General features: G+C 41.4%; 1 protein-coding gene across 2 annotated transcripts in view; it reads left to right on the top strand.

Moving 5' to 3' along the window:
• The first annotated feature begins 1,185 nt into the window (after positions 1-1,185).
• The window catches only part of LOC143040409 (uridylate-specific endoribonuclease A-like), a 30,185-nt gene continuing 10,728 nt past the window's right edge, over positions 1,186-20,642 (top strand). The window contains exons 1-5 of one of the 2 annotated variants that reach the window (XM_076211463.1): positions 1,186-1,309; positions 2,037-2,204; positions 14,975-15,358; positions 17,966-18,119; positions 19,041-19,240. In XM_076211463.1, coding sequence (XP_076067578.1) covers positions 1,270-1,309; positions 2,037-2,204; positions 14,975-15,358; positions 17,966-18,119; positions 19,041-19,240 — 946 coding nt within the window. In that variant the 5' untranslated portion in view covers positions 1,186-1,269. The remainder of the gene's footprint in view (positions 1,310-2,036; positions 2,205-14,974; positions 15,359-17,965; positions 18,120-19,040; positions 19,241-20,642) is intronic. The other variant, XM_076211464.1, reaches the window with a different exon arrangement.

A 20,642-nucleotide genomic window follows, 5' to 3' on the forward strand; every position in this document is an offset into this window, starting at 1 on the left:
CACACACACACACACGCACACATATATATATATATTATATTATTATATATATATATATATATATATATATTTATATATATATATATATATATATATATATATATATATATATATATATATATATATATATATATATACATATATATACATTTATTAAACATATACATATACATATACACATGTACATAAACATATACATTACATCTTTGTGAACTCCGACAAACCTTAGGGATATTTTTTCATCGAAAAACAAGCCCACAATATTTTAGTGACATGTGTACAATCAATGTGATTTGCAGTGTGGTAACCGAAAATCGGTGCCCAGCCTTTCCCCTGTCTTCCGAAAGTACATGCATAAAATGACAAAATTTCACAATTTTAAAAGTAATCGTATGTACATAAATACTAGTCCTCAAACTAGTAGAATTAGTTGTGATACGAACAGAATCACTGAGAATGTCGCAGGAGTAAGGTTTACCTTATGTTTGACGTTTGAATCACTGGCTCATGTTTGTCGTCTCTGTTGTTTTTCAACTAAACGAAGTAAAAATCACTAGAAAAGACAACGCGTTACCACTGAGCGGTTTTATGTGGTTGTGCTTACTTTTGCTTATATGCAGGGTACAATTTGTGTGATCTAGTTTTTGCTCCTGTGCTTCATTTTCTTTCACTTTTTTTTTCTTATAAGCATACTTTTTAATCTATGCGGCTTTCTGTGTCTTGCATACTTGAATGTATAAGTAGTTGTGTTTACTTTTGCTTATATACACGGTACAATTTGTGTGATCTAATTTTTGCGCCTGTACTTTACATTTTTTCGAATAAGCTTAATTTTAAGTTACAATTGTTACTATTATTTGTTACTATTACTTTTGATATTACTTTTTCCTCAAATTTCAAACAAGAACATACTTGGTCAAGTCCTACGGGAAAACACACATGCCATTGAGTTACAACGTACTCAACGCACGTATAAACTCTTATCAGTTTTAACCATGTGATGCTATATCCACTGAATCAGACATGACTTGTATAATGTACACAAAAATTAGATCACCATATTTTCTTTTGTGTAAAATCTCACATCCCTACGATAACGATGGGTGACTCGTCTCTACTTGGAGAGTTGCCAGATATTGCTTTTCTTCTCATAAAACTACACTTCATGGCTGCGTATCTCAGTTGTGTCAACACCGCCGAGCTGAAAGGTCTGGGACGCGTTAAAGAAAATATTTATTGTTATATACACGAGAACACTACAACTTCAAAATGAGATTGTTTGTATTAGTGATGTTGCTGATGGCTTTTAGTAAGTAATAAGCTTGTTTTATTCTATCGTTTTTATTTCAAGACTAAGTCAATATTTCTAAACGATTGTTTTTAGCATTTGCGCCCGACCTTGAAAACGACTATGATGCATTCTCCAGTCTGAATACCCTTGTGGCAGTATTCTCGAGGAAATTTCACTCTCAGCATTCCGTTGTGGTTATTTGAAAGTCGGTTACAAGTAATGTCCTTGATCTTTTGTTCGAACTAATACCATTTCCTGTGTAAGATATATACTGCATGCAATGAGCGCTTTACGTCGTAAAAAATGCAGCTAGATGTCGCGTTCATTGTCATTTGCCCCTGTTCCCAACTCGAGGGATAAGGAGTATCGCATTTTTTATGCTAAACTAATCTATTCAATTGATTGTAACTGACCTTCCTGTATCAATTACTTGAGGTGCGTCGCGTTCCCCGTCGACGTCGCTTTATAATTCGCGGAGCATCAGCCAAAATGAACGCCGCAAGTAATGCACGTAGGTTTTCTCCGTCGTGATTCTCATTTTTAATGGAATGACGCAAAGTGACGTCACTTTCTCATTAGGGGTTGTGACGTCATATTGTATAACCGCTAAATAACGTGTTCGTTTGGACGCATCTGGTCGTCAGAGAACGCTCGCCACGGAAGCTAAGATCTGTGGTGTCTTATGATGCGCTGTTGAAATCATGGGCGTTTTCGTTTATGAAACTCATTCTTGCGCTCCATCCAGATGACGCTGAAGGTTGTGGTCCTAAGAAAGCGCCCAAGGAAACGCCAAAGGCGGAGTCTAAGCCGCTACCGGAAGATACGGACTCTGATGCCGTGGTGGAGGAAGTGATTGTTCCATCGAATGCAGGCAATGTGGACAGACGACCTGGCTCGACCAATCCTCAAACTTGTGAGTGTGTGAGTGGCGTTTGACGAAGCGCCGAGCACGACTAGAACGCACACGAAAGTGCATGATAATTCAAGAGTTTGGCAGCCAAAGGCACCAGATCTCTAAGGCGTTACGGCAACTTTCAGCCCGGGAAGACAGTGACTTTGTCATGAAGACGAGTGACGTTATTGAGACAAACTCCCAAAACAATAACGCTCTCTTGGGTTATCGGATGGGCTGAAAGTACCGAACGACCTTTGAGGATTCGGTGTCGTCTTCGCTTACGCTTGGAAAGCACGAATTGAAATGAATTCCCATAAAGCTTTAGCCAAAGAAAAGAAACTGAATTTCTTCGCTACCTACCTCCTGTCGATGTTTTAGTTTGAATGCACGTTTGAGCTTTAGCACGTTTGTATTGGAATGTTTTTCAGCGTGTAAAAAAAACACGGTGACGTATACTTGATATTGCCTTGTATTCAAATTCGGGAATAGACTCAATTTGGTATTAGCCAGACCAAAATCACTAAAGTACGTTACCGTGTTTTGTTGCTGTATTTGATTCTGATACAGCATTACTGTAAGATTTTTTTTTTCTTTCACGAAAAATAAAGATGCTGCTTCTGTTAACACCACCAGCATTTCTCACGCCGATAACCGTTATGATTCAACCGTTTGCCATGCACTGGAACGTTGTGAAAAGTAACGCAAGATCTTGCATGGCATGTTATGTAATGCATATCCAAACGTGTTTAAATGTATGTAGATAATATGTGGCCCCAGTGAACTTTGTGCAATACACCAATTGCTACATGTTTGCAAAATTACTTCTTTTTTTGGTGGGGGAGGGGGACATGTTTACTGCCTACAGTCGTGATTCCTGATTATAGTATATTTGTCTTCATATGTATTTACCTAGGGGATATATGCTCGCGATGACCCGTCTTTGTATCTTGCAAGATCAAGTTTGTTCTTAAAATCATGTATTGTGTTTGCACACACTAATTTTTCGTCCAATTTGTTCCATATATCTAACACTCAGTGTAGGAAGCAGTTCTTCTTCAGGTCTCGTGTGTGTGTGTGTGTATATGTGAGTGATTCACCATGGTCTTTGAATCACGTGTTGGACCCATGACCGACAGCGATTTCCCTCCCGGAAGAGAGCTCAGAGCTCGTATGACCGATCTATGGGTAATGCTGTGACCTTACACGCGCACACACACCCAACTCCCCGCCCACAAGAGTTGGTATGTGTGTGTGTGAGTGAGTGAATGATTCACCATGGGCTTTGGATCACGTGTTAGACCCATGACCGACAGCGATTTCCCTCCCGGAAGAGAGCTCAGAGCTCGTATGACCGATCTATGGGCAATGCTGTGTCTTTACACGCGCGCACACACCAAACTCCCCGCCCACGAGAGTTGGAATGTGTGTGTGCGTGTGTGTACAGGAAAGGAGCAACGCTCGTTGGGTCCCGTTCCCTGCTCTCCAATTTATCAACCTTATCGTCAAATGTGTGTGTGTACATGTGTACGTGTATGCTCGTGCTCATGTGCACCAAATCTCCCATAATCCCATAAGTAGGACAAACCTCGGACCATGCAAACTCCACTTTCAGCAAAGTGATGTACTATATTATTATTATTATTATGATCATCATCATTCTCCTTATTCTCCTCCTCCTCCTTCTCAGTTTCCTTCCTTTGTAACTAGAAACATGTTATTAAACGCTTCAAACCATTTGAAGGCTTTCGTAGTGAGTTGTATGTTTTGTAGCAGCGCTAGAGAGCACTAACATTTAAATGAGTGAGCGGGGGATAGCATCGCAGGATGTCCCAGTTGGGATTTCCCACACCACTGATATAGTGTACTTTGCATTTTTCTTTTTTTCTTTTTTCAATCTAAATAGAAATGCGTTGCTGGTTTGAATAACATTGTGGCTCATTGAGTTCTCAGTCCATGCGAGCGACTAAAGATTGTCGCACCTAAATTTAACATTTCACTTTAAACGCTCAGCGCTATATTTATGTACACAGTTTTGTTTTATTAAAACTATTGACAAAAATACGAAGTCTCCAAAAATGAATTATATTTGTATGAAATGAGACAGGTCAACAGTAGTTTTGGTGGCTATTATATATTAGTCTGCCTATTTGGCGTGGATGTGCTTTTGAGTGCATGGCTAATTTTTGCATGTTTTGCATGATACTATATTATGGGAGACTGTAATTTTATAACACATTTTTAAATATACACTTAAAACCCACTATCGGAGAAATAATATCAGAGGTACAGGAGATCCGTATATTTCGACCTCTTTCTGCTGAAGAGGACTACAATTAGTAGTCGAAATATACAGACCTCTTGTACTTCTGATATTATTTCTCCGATAATGGGTTTTAAGTGTATAATATATCATATTAAACAAGAAGGAATTCCAGACGTGGCAACCATATCTTTCTCTTCGATTCCTTGATTTTCTTTGTAAAGTCAGAAATACTGCCAGGCGATTTCAATCAGTCGATGGGTAATCGGACACTGAATCTTGACCAGACAGTCGGTCTGCAAAGAAGTTCACAGAGTTATAAGGATTGAATAATCCATGCCTTGTGTTATTGTACTCTAACCCATCAATTTCAAGTCTTTGAAGACATTTAGCAGGTAAACTTGTTTGTGGATTTACACTGTGTGCAATGCGCAGAGTCCTTACATGCCTAAGTGTTGTCCTAGGGTAAAGCCCTCAGTGACGCCCTCCCCCACCCACCCACCCAACCCCCGTCACGGGCTCAAACAAAGCCCGTGGGAGTGATACTTTACTCCCCCCCCCAAAAAAAAAAAAATGACCCCCCTCCCCTATCACCACTGCCCATCTCCACCATCCCTTAAATCAGTAGTTCCCACCCTTTTCTGGCTTGAGGCAGGACCCTTGCCAAGCCTTTCAGAAGTCCCCGGCACCCTTATTAGGAAATCAAAATTCTAGTTTGTCAGTATTTTGTTCATTCAACTATAACAAAATTTTGTCCCTGGAGAATATGAAAATGCTCGTCTTTACACCGATGCTGCTTTAACGAACAGAAATGGATGACAGAGTCGGTAATACGAAAAAAAAAAATTGCCCTGAATTTTGGCGGCACGCTCAGTGAGTTTATCTCACTGCACTCTTTGGTGCCGCGGCACACAGATTGGAAACCACTGCCTTGGAGCCTGTTTTAGCTATTGCCTTGCGAAATAATTGAACGGATTTTAAGAATTGTATTTAATGTCCCTTTTGTAGAAAGGATAAGGGGGAAAATATTTCATATTCCGTTTATTCTAACGCAAAATTCGTATATTACGGTAAAATATTCAGGACTCCTTTGGCCCTTTTTTATTATAACTACTTTGTCAACTTTGTGAGCGGCATGTACAGACTAGAATTCCCGCCCCCCTTAATGTGCCGCCCCAGGGCATATGCATCCCCCCTTCCCCCCCCCCCCTCTCCATGTGAGGGCCCTGGCAATGCGTGTGCACAATGCACAGTGCATGCAGTCTTTGCGCTCCAAGATGCGTTCAGGGTGTGACAGACGCCGTGGCGAATCAATCTTAGTACATACCCCTCTTATTTCCCATCTGAGTGCTATTTGATTGTATGTATGTATATACTGTATATCACAAAGATATGTCGTAGCACATTTGTAAAATAATACTGATGACCCACTTTCGGAGAAGAATAAGCGAAGATATAGAGATCTGTATATTTCGATCACTTGCTGAAGAGGATCACAGTAAGTTATCGAAATATACAGATCTCTATATCTTCGCTTATTCTTCTCCGAAAGTGGGTCATCAGTATTATGTATATGTATATATATATATATGTATATATATATATATATGTATATATATATATATATATATATGTATGTATGTAGTAAAGAAATATGTTTAATACAATGAGTATATATTCTTGGAGTTATAACGACGATTACTCACCCCATCCCACCTGTGGCACATCGGCGTGACAACATGGAGGGAAAAGCGCTGTTGCCACGTGTCATAGAATTGATTCAGATCGTTGTTATATTCCTATACAATGATACTCAATGTACTATACAACTACCTTTACTTTATACAGAATATAAAAGAAAAATATTTGAAATAGCACATAGAAAGGAAATGAAAGAGAGAGGGATATATTGAAGTTGATTTGGCAGTTTACTAACAGTAAATTAGGAGGTATCCCACATCCTAAACGGACTTCTTGGAGCGCACAGACTATATATTGTCCGGGAACATCCCTCGAGTCGTTTTTACTGAAGCTGTTTTTCCTTCCACATCCTACCTCCAACCTCCATGTGAATAACTCCATCATGACTTCGAGTACAGAAATTTTGAGTCCGCTAAGAACATTTTGACAGCATGTTTAACGTTCATAAAGGTTTAGAATCTCTTCGTTCATCATTCAGGTGTGTTATATATGACGGAAAGATAATTTGATAACTGGAGATTTGAAAAATGTCGTAACCGAAGTCGTTTTTACTCAAACGAACTCTCAACTGTCGACGCTGGTGAAACCCGTGGAAGCCCAGTGTGATACCCCCTTTATGTTCAACTCCAACCTCGGATTTTTAAAGGTGGCGGCATACTAGGCATTTCTCGCCAACATGCTACTTGCTTTTGCTACCTTGTTCGAGTAGAAACGACTTTGGTTACGATCTTTTGTTTTTCAAATCTCCAAATGTCAAATTACTCTTGCGTCATCTAGTGAGAAGCTGAATGACGAACTACGAGAAGTTAAACCTAGAATACGAATGTTAGACACAAAATTGTTGAGATGTTCTAACGGAAGCCTAGAATATTGTAACCGAAGTCGCTTCTACACAAACTAAATAGCGAAAGTAAGTAGCATGCTAACCTAGTCTGCCGCCACTTCAAGGCAGCGACTGATACTTTCAGTACACTAAGTCACTCGGGTCCCCTAATGGAGGAATATAGCTGGTCAGGAGCCTGCACGACTGAGCAGCCCGATTTAGGAACCGTTCTACGGAGCTGCCTAGTGTAGGCCTTATGGTCTTTTGCAGTCTCCTTTATTCTTATGTTCTGCTCGCCATACATGAGAGGGGTACAAAAAGTGCCTCTATTTTCATTTGGCTATGGAGCCACAGATGAGATAGAGAAGTATGTAGGAGTGACGTGGCAGGGGTTGGTGTAGTAGTATGACTCGCGGCAGTGTTTGTGGTGTAATGTGAAGCGTACTGGTCTCCCAATCGCTTAATTGTGGGTTCGAATCCCGCACGCCTCTCAGAGTCCTAGCAATGTTACCTTCCCCAATGGTCCAAGCTGACAGGGCAAAGGTGACGGCTTCGGCCGTAGTTACGTGCCTCCTAGCGTAGTATCATCTAATGTCCAGTTGGATGGAAAAGAGGGGAATGTCTGTTGAGGAAGGACGGGAGAGGACAGAAGATAGGGGTGAGTGGAAAATGGTTGTGTATGGATGATGCTGTGATGCATAAAGAGGGGAATGTCTGTTGAGGAAGGACGGGGGAGGACAGAAGACGGATGAATGGAGAATGGTTGTGTATGGATGATGCTGTGATGCATAAAAGGGAGTGGGTGGGGGATGGGGGTGAGGGAGTATGTATGAGAAATAAATTGACGCAGCCCGAAGGGATTTCTCCACGTCTTCTTTTCTACCTGACGGGATGCCGAATTAATGAAGCGGCCTTGCTGTGGATGTGCTGTGTCTTGCGACACTGCTTCTGACCCAAAGCAGTGGACAAGATGCAGGGATGACCCGTCACCCAGGAGGTGCCAAGATAAGAGGGAGGGAAGAGGGGAGTGGAGTAATGTAAGGGATGGAATGAGTGGGAGTGGTTTCTATGCCTTTGTCTTTTGGCTACCTCCAATGTAAGAGAGTGGGGAGGGGGAAGCCTTTGGTATATGTATGTATGTACAAAGTTCCTGAACTATGTGTTGTGTGATCTCAAGCCTGCCATCAACGGCTTAAACCAGAGTGGCGCGCTGGGCAAAAACAAAACAAAAAAAGTAGTTGATGTAATGATACCAACGTTGCCTATTTATGTCAGTGACGCCTGTGGGCTGAGGCGACGACCGCATCAAGTATAAGAGAGCAGTTAAAAGAAAAGAAAAAAAACGATCCTGCGTAGGAACAGCACACTAGATGACGCCATCCCACGCCCCCCCCCCTCTCTCTCTCTCTCTCTCTCTGTACTACTATGGATTGTGTATTCATCTGATGCATTATATTAACATTTTGTGTTTGTATATCCATGTACTGACTGACGCCTTGGCGTAATAAATTAATAAAAAAAATTCTCTCTCTCTCTCTCTCTCTCTCTCTCTCTCTCTCTCTCTCTGTACTACTATTGATTGTGTATTCATCTGATGCATTATATTAACATTTTGTGTTTGTATATCCATGTACTGACTGACGCCTATGCGTAATAAATTAATAAAAAAAATTCTCTCTCTCGGGGTCTCGCCTGTCGTCGAGTGAAGTGAGCTCTTTGTAGCAAAGAGATGAATACTCGAGTGAACTAAAGGCTAAAGGCATTATCACACTGGGCAATTTTTCCTCCGACTCTTGGAGCAGATTTGCAGCCAACAGCTTTCGGGAAAGAATCCGATTTGCTGAAGGAATATAATTTTCCTCCTGCATATCAAAAGTCGGCGGAAAAAGTGCAGGAGGTGAATGGTACCGTCGATTAATCGGAGGTTGGAGATAAAATAGCCCAGTGTGATAACCTCTTAGGGCAGGAGAGAGGGAGTCGTTGGGAGTGTGAGAGGTGTTGGCTGTTGCACGAGGCTCGTAGATGAGCCTTTTCAACTCAACAGTTTGTTTGGTCGGGAGAATTTACATCGGCTTTGGGGACAGACGGGACCAGACCAGACCAGATTTTTTATTTATTTATTTATTTTTTCTACCCCTATCCCAAGCTGGGTATTTTATTTAATTAATTCTGTTGTGTTTTATTTATTTGCTGGTTTCTTCCACAATCTATAGTGAAATTGTTTAGTAAAGGCTGCTAGAGTTGAGGTAGAAGGGAGTGCAAACTTGTAGCAATAATCAGTTTTCAGAAGACTGTGTTGAACTGTCACTCGTCACATGCGTAAGACGCATTTGGGAACACAGGCCCTGCGCATTTGATATCATAGACGTAGATAACGCATTTGATAAAGAAGACATAGAAGATGCATTCGATGACGTAGAAAATGTTGATACACTACAATGTGAGGAAGGATCTTTTCTAAATTTATGAGCGGTTGAGGAAACGTGATCCTAATTTCAAGTAATATTTAGAACTAATCTAGACGGAAGAAACCGTTTGATATTTTTTATTGTTTTTTCAGCAATTATTCCATTTCTCGTCTCTTTTTGTGTTTATATCTGTCTGTTTGTCTCTATCTCTGCCTCCCTCTTTCGCTGTGCGTGTGTGTGTGTTTACCTAGTTGTATTTTACGGGAAGGGGAGCTATGCTCGTGGTGCCCCGTCTTCATGTGTGTGTGTGTGTATGCTTGTGCTGGTTTCTCCATTATGAACGATTGCGCTGCGCTTAGTGAAATGTTGGTAATCTAATAACCAACCAACCCAATATATATATATATATATATATATGTATATATATATATATATATATATATATATATATATATATATATATATATATATATAGGGTTGGTTGGTTACCATTATATATGCTGGATGATTTTCTTTTTTTCCTCCAGCATATATGCTATCTGATAGTCCAGCGTGATAACTCCTTTACATCCATGTGAATATCAGGGATCTATGGGTGGGTTCAAGAGAAACCAATTCGCTCGTATATATGAAATTGTCATATTCTATAAATTTGTTTTGAATTAAATTAACGTACAGATTGAGTTTAGATCTCCTCCAGTTATGTTATTGTTTTTCTTTTCTTTTTCGATCACAAGCCCGTACACTCAGTGTTTGGTGAGTCATACAAACAATACTGTATCTCATGAGGCTGACTCGACAAGGAATGTCTTCGATTGACTCTCGAACTGACGACGTGTGTGAGCCTGAAATGAGAGACTTGTTTCCCAATGTCCTCTGTTTGAAGCTTCTTTTGCGTCAACATTGACTTCAAAACTTGAACAAGAAGAAGACTCGACAGCATCGAAGCAGAAGCTGGAGAAACAATTGGATCGCGCCATAATGGGCGTCCTCAATGGCTGTGTGGGACCACACTTGTTTCTACAGCTGTGTCGGGGAGGTAGGGGGGTGGGTAGAGGCTAGTGTCACGCTTGCCAGATGTACGATGTCTCACACGCCCGAAGCCGACTGTTCCGTTTACACACGCATCACCCAGATATATCTTTATTTACCATTGATTGCGATCTAGTGGCACCCCTACAAACCAAATCCACACTTCCTGTTGACACTTGGAAACTAATCTCCATTTAAAGAAGACACAGTGTATTTATTGTCTTTAAATGCAATTTAACATAACCGGAACTCCATCTCTTCTATTCTCACACACACGCTCGTACATATGCCATCACGAAATCACATAGTGACTTAGCCTAACAGGCAGACTCACCCGAACACCCCCACCCCAACCCCCGACAGTCAGTTTTTGGTTTGGCAATCACAAGCACGCATTGTTGCAAATGGTATTTCATTGCTACCTACTGAACGGACAAAAGTTATCTCAATGGGAGTTAGCCTATGGAGTACGCACGCGCAGGATCGGGTTTTGAAGAAAGGGAAGAAGTCTGTAGGAAAATGAAATGATAGTTGTGTATAGAAGGGGTCTGTTGCCACTGAGCCCTTAAGGGATATTTACTTGCATCGTAGCTCGGCAGGAGACTTTGGCATCGAAAGCTCCATCAAATTGGGAAGGAAACGGACAGTTCAGAGTTGGCTTTTGTTTGAAAATCCGCAGGCAATATATCCACCATTGGTTTCAAAACGTGACGTCATAAGTGACATGTAGTTGTGAATGCACTTGTGACTTGTACAATCTTTTGTAGTGTACCATAAATGTGTTCTTGTGAATTGAGTTCACGTATTGTGTAGAACGTTACAATTGGACCACAGGTGTTCTGGACACGTTCCTTAGGTCTTCACGGTGTATCGAGGTCACTCGTATATCAGGTCGCGTTGAGGTGGCGGCATACTAGGCATTTCTCGCTAGCATGCTACTTGCTTTTGCTATCGTAGAGGGCTTCCTCGGACGAAATCGTCCTTGGGTTGGCTTCACGAGAAACCTGGCGGATTTCATTTCCACTGCAACTCGTCGATGTTAGCCATATTTTGCTTTAAGAAATATCGGACACAGCATATGCAACAATTTCCTTAAAATCTGCAAGAAAAACATGTTTTGTTCTAAGACCAAAGATCAAGTATGAAATGTTTATTCATAGAATAAAAAATGGACTCGCACACAACTGCTAATCTTAATGCTTTTTTACTCATATTAAAGAAATGGTTGAAATATTCTTTTACTTATGGCAGCAAACATTTCCTGATAAGCGTTCATTTCATATATACTTGTATTTGAAATCTTGATTACTCAACACTCCATTAAACTTTCGTCAGTCCCTACAATGTGCCGCAGAACCTGTAACAAAACAATGCTTAAGTTGGTCTACACGTTTAAAACCTCACTCCAAATGTGTATGGATTTTCGTTTGCGCGCAGTGACGTCATTGGGATCACACGAAGATTCGTTCACCTCAGACTTCGACAGGGTGACAATTCTTCATGTGGACTATCCTAGGGTGACAATTACTCACGTGGGCCATCCTGGGTTTACGATTCTTCGTTTAGTTGATGACAATAATTATAACCTTCATTCAACGTAACCTAATCTAACCTAACCTAATCTTTATTCCACTGTTGATATTCGGCGTATAGGGTGACAGTTCTTCAGGTGGGATCTCATGGGGTGACGATTCTTTATGTAACCCCGTTATTGGTCCTCCTTGGCTACAACATAATTTTTGTTTTTTACACCAGGGGACTCCATCTTGTTTTCCTTAATTGGTGTATAATTCATTCGGCCTCGTCGTCGTTACTTACCAACGCACATGGAGCGCAGGGGAATTAATTTTATTCTTTTAATTTCCATATTGGGTACCTTGTTCCCAGGTGCCACAACTGCATGGCTGTTACCGTAATGTACGTCCACTGCAGTGTGTCCCAGTACGAGGATTGTTCTAGAACCTTAAAGGGCCATTTACACGGTCGAACAGTCTGACAAACTCGGTTTGTCAGGCAAGTGTTTGAAGTGATGTTTGACCGTGTGAATGGGGTATGTGGTCGTCAAACACGTTTGTCGAACGTGTTTGACAACCAAATACCCTATTCACACGGTCAAACATCACTTGAAACACTTGTTTGACAAACCCAAACGTGGACGTTTTGGTACAAAGACTTTTCTTCTTCTTCTTCTTCTTCTTAACCCAGACACCGGATACCGTGGTATTTTGATCGACCACTCATTCAAGACTGACATTTTCAGCAACGCTGTATTGCGAGCCGTCACTCCAATCCTGGTGGGCAAGGTGTGATTCACCATGGTTTCACCATGGTCTTGGATCACGTGTGTGTGTGTGTGTGTGTTGCCGTGCGTGTGTACCTGCATATCTAAGGGCACAGCATTACCCACATATTAGGCCATATATGAGCTCTGCGCTTTCATCCGGGAAGGTAATAGCTGTTTATCACAAATCTAACACGTGATCCAAGACCGTGATGAGTGTTTCATACACATACACACACAGAGAGAGAGGAGGTGGAAGAGAGGAAGCGGGAGAGTGAGTAAGAGAAAGAGAGTGAGAGAAAAAGAGGGAGAAAGAGCGACTGGAAGAGAGAGAGGGGGGGCGGATGGCCTTTGCTCTCTGTTAGCAAGATTCCGCGTTGACCTTTTGGTGAATCACATCGCCCGGCGGCATTGTGGGTAAAGTTGTGTTTTCCGCAGTGCTGGTTCACCAAAGCCCGAAAGGCACCACTGAATCAGGCTCATTTTTTCTCTCCAAGTTTCGACGTATTTGCACGACGAAATTGTTCAAGGAAATGTTCGCCTATGTATATAGTCTTAATATAGAGTTGGCCGTACAGCTTATCTTTTTTCATTGTAAATATAATGCGCGTACGCCTCCTGCTCTTGTAGCCCCTAAGTTTGTACCCGAACATGTTTGATACATGTTTTCAGCATGTTTGATACATGTTTTCTGCATGTTTGATACATGTTCTCAACATGATTGATACATGTTTTCAGCATGTTTGATACATGTTCTCAACATGATTGATACATGTTTTCAACATGTTTGATACATGTTTTCAGCATGTTTGATACATGTATGTAGCTGTAATTGGAGAGATGTGTGTAACCATGTGTCGGAGCTGCTGCAAACATGTCAGCACATTGCTGAGACGTGGGTGGACGTGTGGCTAATCAGGTTGGTCAACAATCTCGACACTAATGCCCCAAACAAATTGGGGCTTTAGTGATTTACATGTTGCCGGCAAATGTTTGACGGCACATGTGTATACATGTGTACATGTTCTCATGTGCAATCGATTCCCTAAATGCATGATTTTTTTCCTCCAAAGATGGTGGCACACTGGGTATTTTTCGCTAGCATGCTACTCGCTCTTGGTACTTGCTCTACTACACAAGGGCTTTGGTAATGACTTTTTTGGCTATCAGATAACGAAAAACTGTGACAAAGCTTCCCTCCAAGTAATCTCCCGGTACTGCAGTAGTAAAAATATACAAGTAAATGTTTTTTTTTTTTTTATCTGAATGCTTTAGTAAGTGTATAGTGAAATTAGAGATTAAAGAAACACAAACAATATACACGTATAATTCTATTTATACTTCATATATAAACCTCTAGAATTGTGACTCGTTTGAACAATCAAGTGAGTAGCAAGTTATCCACTTTTCCCCAGCAGCAAAAGTCAGTAGCATGTTACTCACTTTGGATACCAAAAATCATAGTGAGTAGCAAAACTTGCCTTTGGATATTCCCAGCAAGTTATCCACTTTTCCCCAGCAGCAAAAGTCAGTAGCATGTTACTCACTTTGGATACCAAAAATCATAGTGAGTAGCAAAACTTGCCTTTGGATATTCCCAGCAAGTTATCCACTTTTCCCTAGCAGCAAAACTCAGTAGCATGCTACTCACTCTGGATACGAAAAATTTAAGTGAGTAGCAAAACTTGCCTTTGGATATTCCCAGCAAGTTATCCACTTTTCCCTAGCAGCAAAAGTCAGTAGCATGCCACTCTGGATACGAAAGATCAAAGTGAGTAGCAAAAACGAGTAGCATGCTAGCGAGAAATGTCTCGTGTGCCGCCACCTCATATATCCCCACACTTAGCATCCTTTTCACACTAGCGATCTGAACCGCGCGGAAACTGCGGCGGTACTACATAATCAAGGAAAAACGTGCGGTTGTGTGTGAACACCTCCATTGAATTACATAGTTGAACCGCGGCGGTTGAAACCGCTAGTGTGAGCAGGGCCTTAGATTCCTTTTCAAGGTGTTCCTTGTGTACCCTAAAGTTTTTCTACATCTTTGGCTCTCGACGATCACAGGCCAAGAACGAGATTTGAAGTTTCTGTGGTGTCATGAAAAAGAAAAGAATTATTGTCATGCATTATTCCTACTGTGAGCTGTCGAGATATCAGATGGAAAAGCACAGGTTACTCAATGAAAATCCCCTGTTTAGGGCCAACCTACTTGCCCCATGAAAGTCCCTGTTTAGGGCCAACCTACTTGCCCCCATGTAGCCTAATTCTCTTTTGTCTATCGAGGCGTGGAAGTGGAAATGGCCTCCTCTCCTTCTTCCTTCCTCCGGGCCTGGGGTTCCTGCCAGGGCCGATGCGGGATTGAGGACAATACTCAACTGTGTCAATGCAACTCCATGTGCACGACTTTTGGGGACTGTTGCAGCGACTACAGCAGCGTGTGTCTGTCCTGTAAGGGACGGTGTGCCGAGGGCTTCAACAGAAAACGGCCCTGCCACTGTAACAAGGGCTGTGTCAGCCACAACAATTGCTGCCGGGATTACAACGACGCCTGCCTGTCCTGCAAAGGTCGCTGTGGCGAGGGGTACCAAAGTGCCAAACCGTGCCAGTGTAACAGCAACTGCGCCAACTACGGGAATTGTTGCCACGATTTCAGCTCTGTCTGCGATGGTACTGTAATAAGTTGATGGCTGGGGGGAAATGTGAAACCTTTAGTCACACTAGTTCATGGAGAGGCCTCCACTTGGGATTTTTTTTTTTTTTTTTTTTTTCCATGTCCATATTTTGGTTCATACGTACGTAGGAGTACAACAGTCTTTCAACTTGTTAGCTCAGTGATGCACGCTGTGGCCTTCTAGAAACAAACTAGAGCCATGAAGCGTATAAGAATGGTGAAGGGACTAGGCGTGTTATAGTCATAGAAGCTTTAGTGCTTCAGGGTGGGATGAACGAGATAGTTTTACTTTGTGTCCGAAAGGGGAGGGGGGGAGGTTGGCGCGTATAAGGGATCCACGTTGCGTCGTAATAATAATGACACTAATCGTTGCCTGCAGTTTCACATAACCGAAACCCGCAGCCCTACAGTGATTGGCAACGGTCCTCGAACCCTACCGTAGATGTCTAGAAAGAAACTTTGGACAGTATTGTATAAGTATAGTGCAGTTTCTGTTCTACCGACTTATTGTTGTAAGGGAAGGGAAATCGTCGCCAAATATCAGATCTCCTTGTAGGAACTAGTTGAGGAAATACAGTCGAATCTAATGAAAAATATTCTGGAGCCGGGTCCAAATACCGAGCGTCAGCCGCTCGGGGCACCACCTCCAGCTGAAGGTGAGGGTGTTGACGGATTTGGATGATAGGAGGTAGGGAGATGATTCTTCTTGACGTCCACCTTACAAGTACGCACCGTTGGCCCTAGGTTGCCTCATCGGCGTTATCACATTTGGGCTATTTTTCCTCCAGCATATCAAATTACATTTTACGTATTTTTGTGGAGAAAACAAAATAGTTCGCCATAATGATTTTACGGTGGAATTTTTTCTTCTGGGGCTGGGTGGTACCGCAGATTAATCAAAGGTTGAAGGAGAGATAGCCTAGTGTGATTACCCCTTTAGTGACAGGACATGATAGGATTAGAAGTCAGCGGAACGAACAGGCCGGGCGATCAGATGAACAGGATGTTCTACTTCTACATACGTGAGAGAAATTCGCTAATAGCGAAGGTGATCTTAAGGGGTGCCGAAAGCAGTGGGTTCGAATCCTTCATGCGACTGTCATAAAATTATCAGATTCTACATACGTATGAACCTAGTTATGCCCCCCCCCCTCGTGTCTAGGCTTAGCAAATAGAGGCTTTACGTCAGTGGTTCTTAACCCAGGGTACCTGTCGAAACTTTGAACCCGGGGGGGGGGGGGGTTACGAGACATGATAGCCTCAGTGTAAGGGTATACATTTACCATGAGATAGCAAAGGAAAGTTTGTATCACTAATCCTTTTCATATGTTTGCATTGTATTTGTATTGGATGGGGGTACGAGAAACTTCCCTAGGATATCAAGAGGTACTAAGATCACTGAAAAGGGTTTAGAACCACTGCTTTACGTGGTCGTTAAGTAGTTCTTGTTGTCAGTGGTTTGTGACACTAGAGGAAATCTGTGTACGTGGATCTTGCCACAGAGCCTCCACTTCCTGACGGGTTGTGTGCTACTTGTATCAATGTACTCTCGGCGATGACCGGTCTATAGATATGTGCGTTAATATGTGCTAAACAGTCAGGCTGAGTGGTCGTAGTTTGTCTGTGTTGTTTAGAGTTTGTATGGAACCAAGGGATGTGCAGTGGCTGCAGTGTAGTCTACTTTCAAGTTAATAATTCTGTTTAGTTTGGATTCGGATTATTGTACATACGGTGGAGGATGGTCTAAATCCCAGTCTGACAAATGTGTACACATGTTTATTAATGTTAGTTTGGATTGGGATTATTGTACATGCGGTGAAAGATGGTCAAAATCCCTGTTTGAGAAATGTGTATACATGTTTATTAATGTTAGTATGGTTGGTTGGTGGTGGGAAATGATGTGTATTGTGTTATGATAATGTTATGGAGTCCGAGTCAGTGTGTTGGTGTTTAGTCTGAAATATAGTGTAATAACGGGTTTTGTTTTGGTGGATGCTATGTTTTATGTGCCGCGCATGTTCAGATGTTTATGTAATGCAAAACTCTGATGGCGGGTGTTATGTGCTCATCTAAGGACTGTTGCCAGTGCTTTGTTTTGTTTGATCTGTAAGTTGTGGTGTTGTGTATCAGAGATGGTGCCGCCCATCCTGGAATGGAGCCCTGCATGCACCCTAGGTACTGTTTGTATATTAGTTTGTTGTTGTTTAAGTAGTCTGCACCTAGATGTAAAATGTACAGGTCTCTTGGTACCTCAATTAGTTTAAGTAGCAGCTAGTGTGTATACTAACTAGAGACGACAGTACAGTACCAGAATAATTTAAATGTTTGCACCAAAACGATCTCATGCTACATTAGTGAACATTAAGGTCCTCTGTTGAAGATAGATTCTGATAAGTCCTTAATTAGTAACATTCCAGTCACAAGTATCTGAACCTTGCATGTAAATTAAACTCTCAAGACCTAAAAGTCGTTATATAGTGGGCACATATGAATGTAGATGTTTTTGTAGACAGGGCATAGCAGATGCAGGGCAGTACCAAGTACAGTATACCAAGAACATAGTTCGCGAATATTATGATGGACTTACTCTTTGGTTTCTTCAGGGGGATCTACGAGTGAATCCGTGACCAACACAGAATTGAGGACCATTACAGAAGAGCTCTTCGACCTCGACGTCAACAATGTGTTCCAGCATCTCACACTCAACCACCAAGGGAAAACCTCATCCTCGGCTTCCAATGACGTCGCCTCTGCACCGTAAGTACTTCTGTTATCTAAAGTGATTTTTCATCAGTGACTTGAGATTTGGCGGCACACTAGGCTAGCATGCTATTTGGTATTGCTACTTCGTTTGAGTAGAAACAACTTCGGTTGCAATATTCTAGACTTATGTAAGAACACCTCATCAATTTGTCTAACGTTCGTATAGGTTTAACTAAGTTTGTCATTCAGCTTCTCGCTATATAATGCAAAAGTAAATATGAAAAACAATAGATCGTCACCGAAGTAGTTTCTACTCGAAGTAGCAAAAGCAAGTAGCATGCTAGCGAGATGCCTAGTGTGCCACCACCGTAAGAATTAAGAGGACTCGAACTCGAAGTGCCGGTGGAGGTCTTTTTCGAAGTCTTTGGCAAGTGGAAAGGATTTGGGTAGAGGTTCCTTTTTTTTTTTTTTATTCTTCTGATTGAGTACCTCTTAGAGGTCTCATACCGTCGCCGCGTACTACCTGGTTAGATAGAAAAATGTCGATCAGATATCAAATTATTCATTAGTAGAACACACAAATGAACCAACAACAACGAGCAAAATTTATCAACAAAATTTCAGTAGGAGGGACGGTCAATGGCATGTCTTTGCTCACAGTGTATCGGAAATCATGCCAACAACTGAAAATGGCGCATCATAACCCCGAATGTGCTCGCACATTATCTGTAAGGCCATCGGGTTACCACTTGCGATACGCGAACTACAGTTTAGGAACGACTGCATTCCAGAGCGACCGTTACTTTATCAACGCCTCGACCAACACATTCACTGTAACCACATGTTCATAAACATCTCCCCTTTCATTTAGAACCAAATCAATTACCACAGTTTATTCTTTTGGTGTGTGTTATTTATCCATATTTTTATTCGCATATTTACGTAGTTTTCTTTTTCTTTTTTCGTGACTGTCAGGTTCTTCACAAATGTGGAGCCGGCTGCTCTCCAAGGGCCCACAGTGTCTGCCATGTACAAACTGCTCGACAACTACATACCGTCAGTGACCGTCTCTGAATCTGTTACTTCTTCTGAGATGAAGGAGCAGACTGCCTTCCTCAATGCAGTCATGAACACCGAGGTCATGAAAGAGACGGAGGCGTTCCTGAAGCGGAAAGGTGAGACTGAATGATATACAAGAACTGTGTGTAGGTGCATCGGTATTTATTTTCTCGCCCCGTTGGAAGCTCGCTGACCGAGTGGGTTAGGGAGTCGTTACCAGCGGAAAAGGTCGAGATGGCAGCTCGAACCCTGCCACCGGCGAAGTTGAACATGATTAATTCAATTCCATGCTTCAAAGTCTTCTGTAAGGGACGGGGAGTTTGTGACCTTAAACCAATTATTCATTTATTTATCTATTAACTTGTGTATTAATTTATTGGATCATGTCGAGATTAGGGAACCCAATCACAGCAGGGTTCGCAAGAATATTGGGTTCGTTACTCTTTACTTGAGTATAATCGGGTTCGTTCTTAAACACTTCGATACTTCAGTACACAAATAACATTTCCATAACTGATTAAATTTCAAAGCCTCTGTTGACTAGTTAACCTTTATGAATCCTCACTGGTTTAATAGCTGTTTTCATATACTGGGTTTAATTTCTGTATTCAGATATCCAGGAAGTCTCTAGGTTAGGTATACGGTTGACAGGTTACACTGGTCAACAAAATTTATTAGAATTCCTTTCCCACAAGAAAAAGGTGAACTTGATAGAATTTTTTCTGTTGATTTCAAATATGTTTTCAGAATTTTTCTATCAGGCATAGTTTTTCTGATAGCATATTAAATTTTAAACAATTATAACTAATAAATGAGGCTGATATTTCGATGAAACTTATCTTTAAAATATAGAAATGCATGATTTTCGAATGTATTTTGCTTCTGGAAGATTACTTTTTAGTGTCCAATAGTAATCAACCAACATTGAAGGACTCCACTTCCCTTGATAACGGGTTTCCATGTTCAGAATGTCCTGGTGAAACCTTTCACCATGCTCGTCACTGACGGCGCCAAGATTTGTAGAGAAAAAGTCCAAACGAATGTCTAGGAAGTGGGTTTTTAGGCTCATATTGCATCCCAAAGCCTTGTAGGATGTCAGTAGCTCTTTTACGATTTTAGAATAGTTATTTGCTTTGTGATTCTCCAAAAACTCTACGCAAACTTTCTTAAATGCAGCTTTATCAATATCATTTAGCTCTTCATCAAAATTCTGGTCTCTCATCAGCTCCCTAATCTGTGGTCCAACAAAAATACCTTCTTTGATTTTTGCCTCACTTACTCAAGGAAACTTATTTCACAAATATGTGAAATTATGTAAAATAAGAACACATCAATCCTGGGGTTTTCAGTTAAGAAGGGCCCTTTTAGGAGTCTGTAAAGGGTTCTATTTACACTTTTGAGAACGATTTTCCCCAGCAATACTGCTCAAGAAGGGTCTGGAAGGTTTGCAAGGAACCAAAACCCTTCACATTTACTCTATGGAGAACAATGCATGGTTTATCCTCCTTTCTTCTTGAT

Source organism: Oratosquilla oratoria, chromosome 28, assembly GCF_046742065.1.
Source record: "Oratosquilla oratoria isolate Oo_2021 chromosome 28, ASM4674206v1, whole genome shotgun sequence".
NCBI classification, from domain to species: Eukaryota; Metazoa; Arthropoda; class Malacostraca; order Stomatopoda; family Squillidae; genus Oratosquilla; species Oratosquilla oratoria.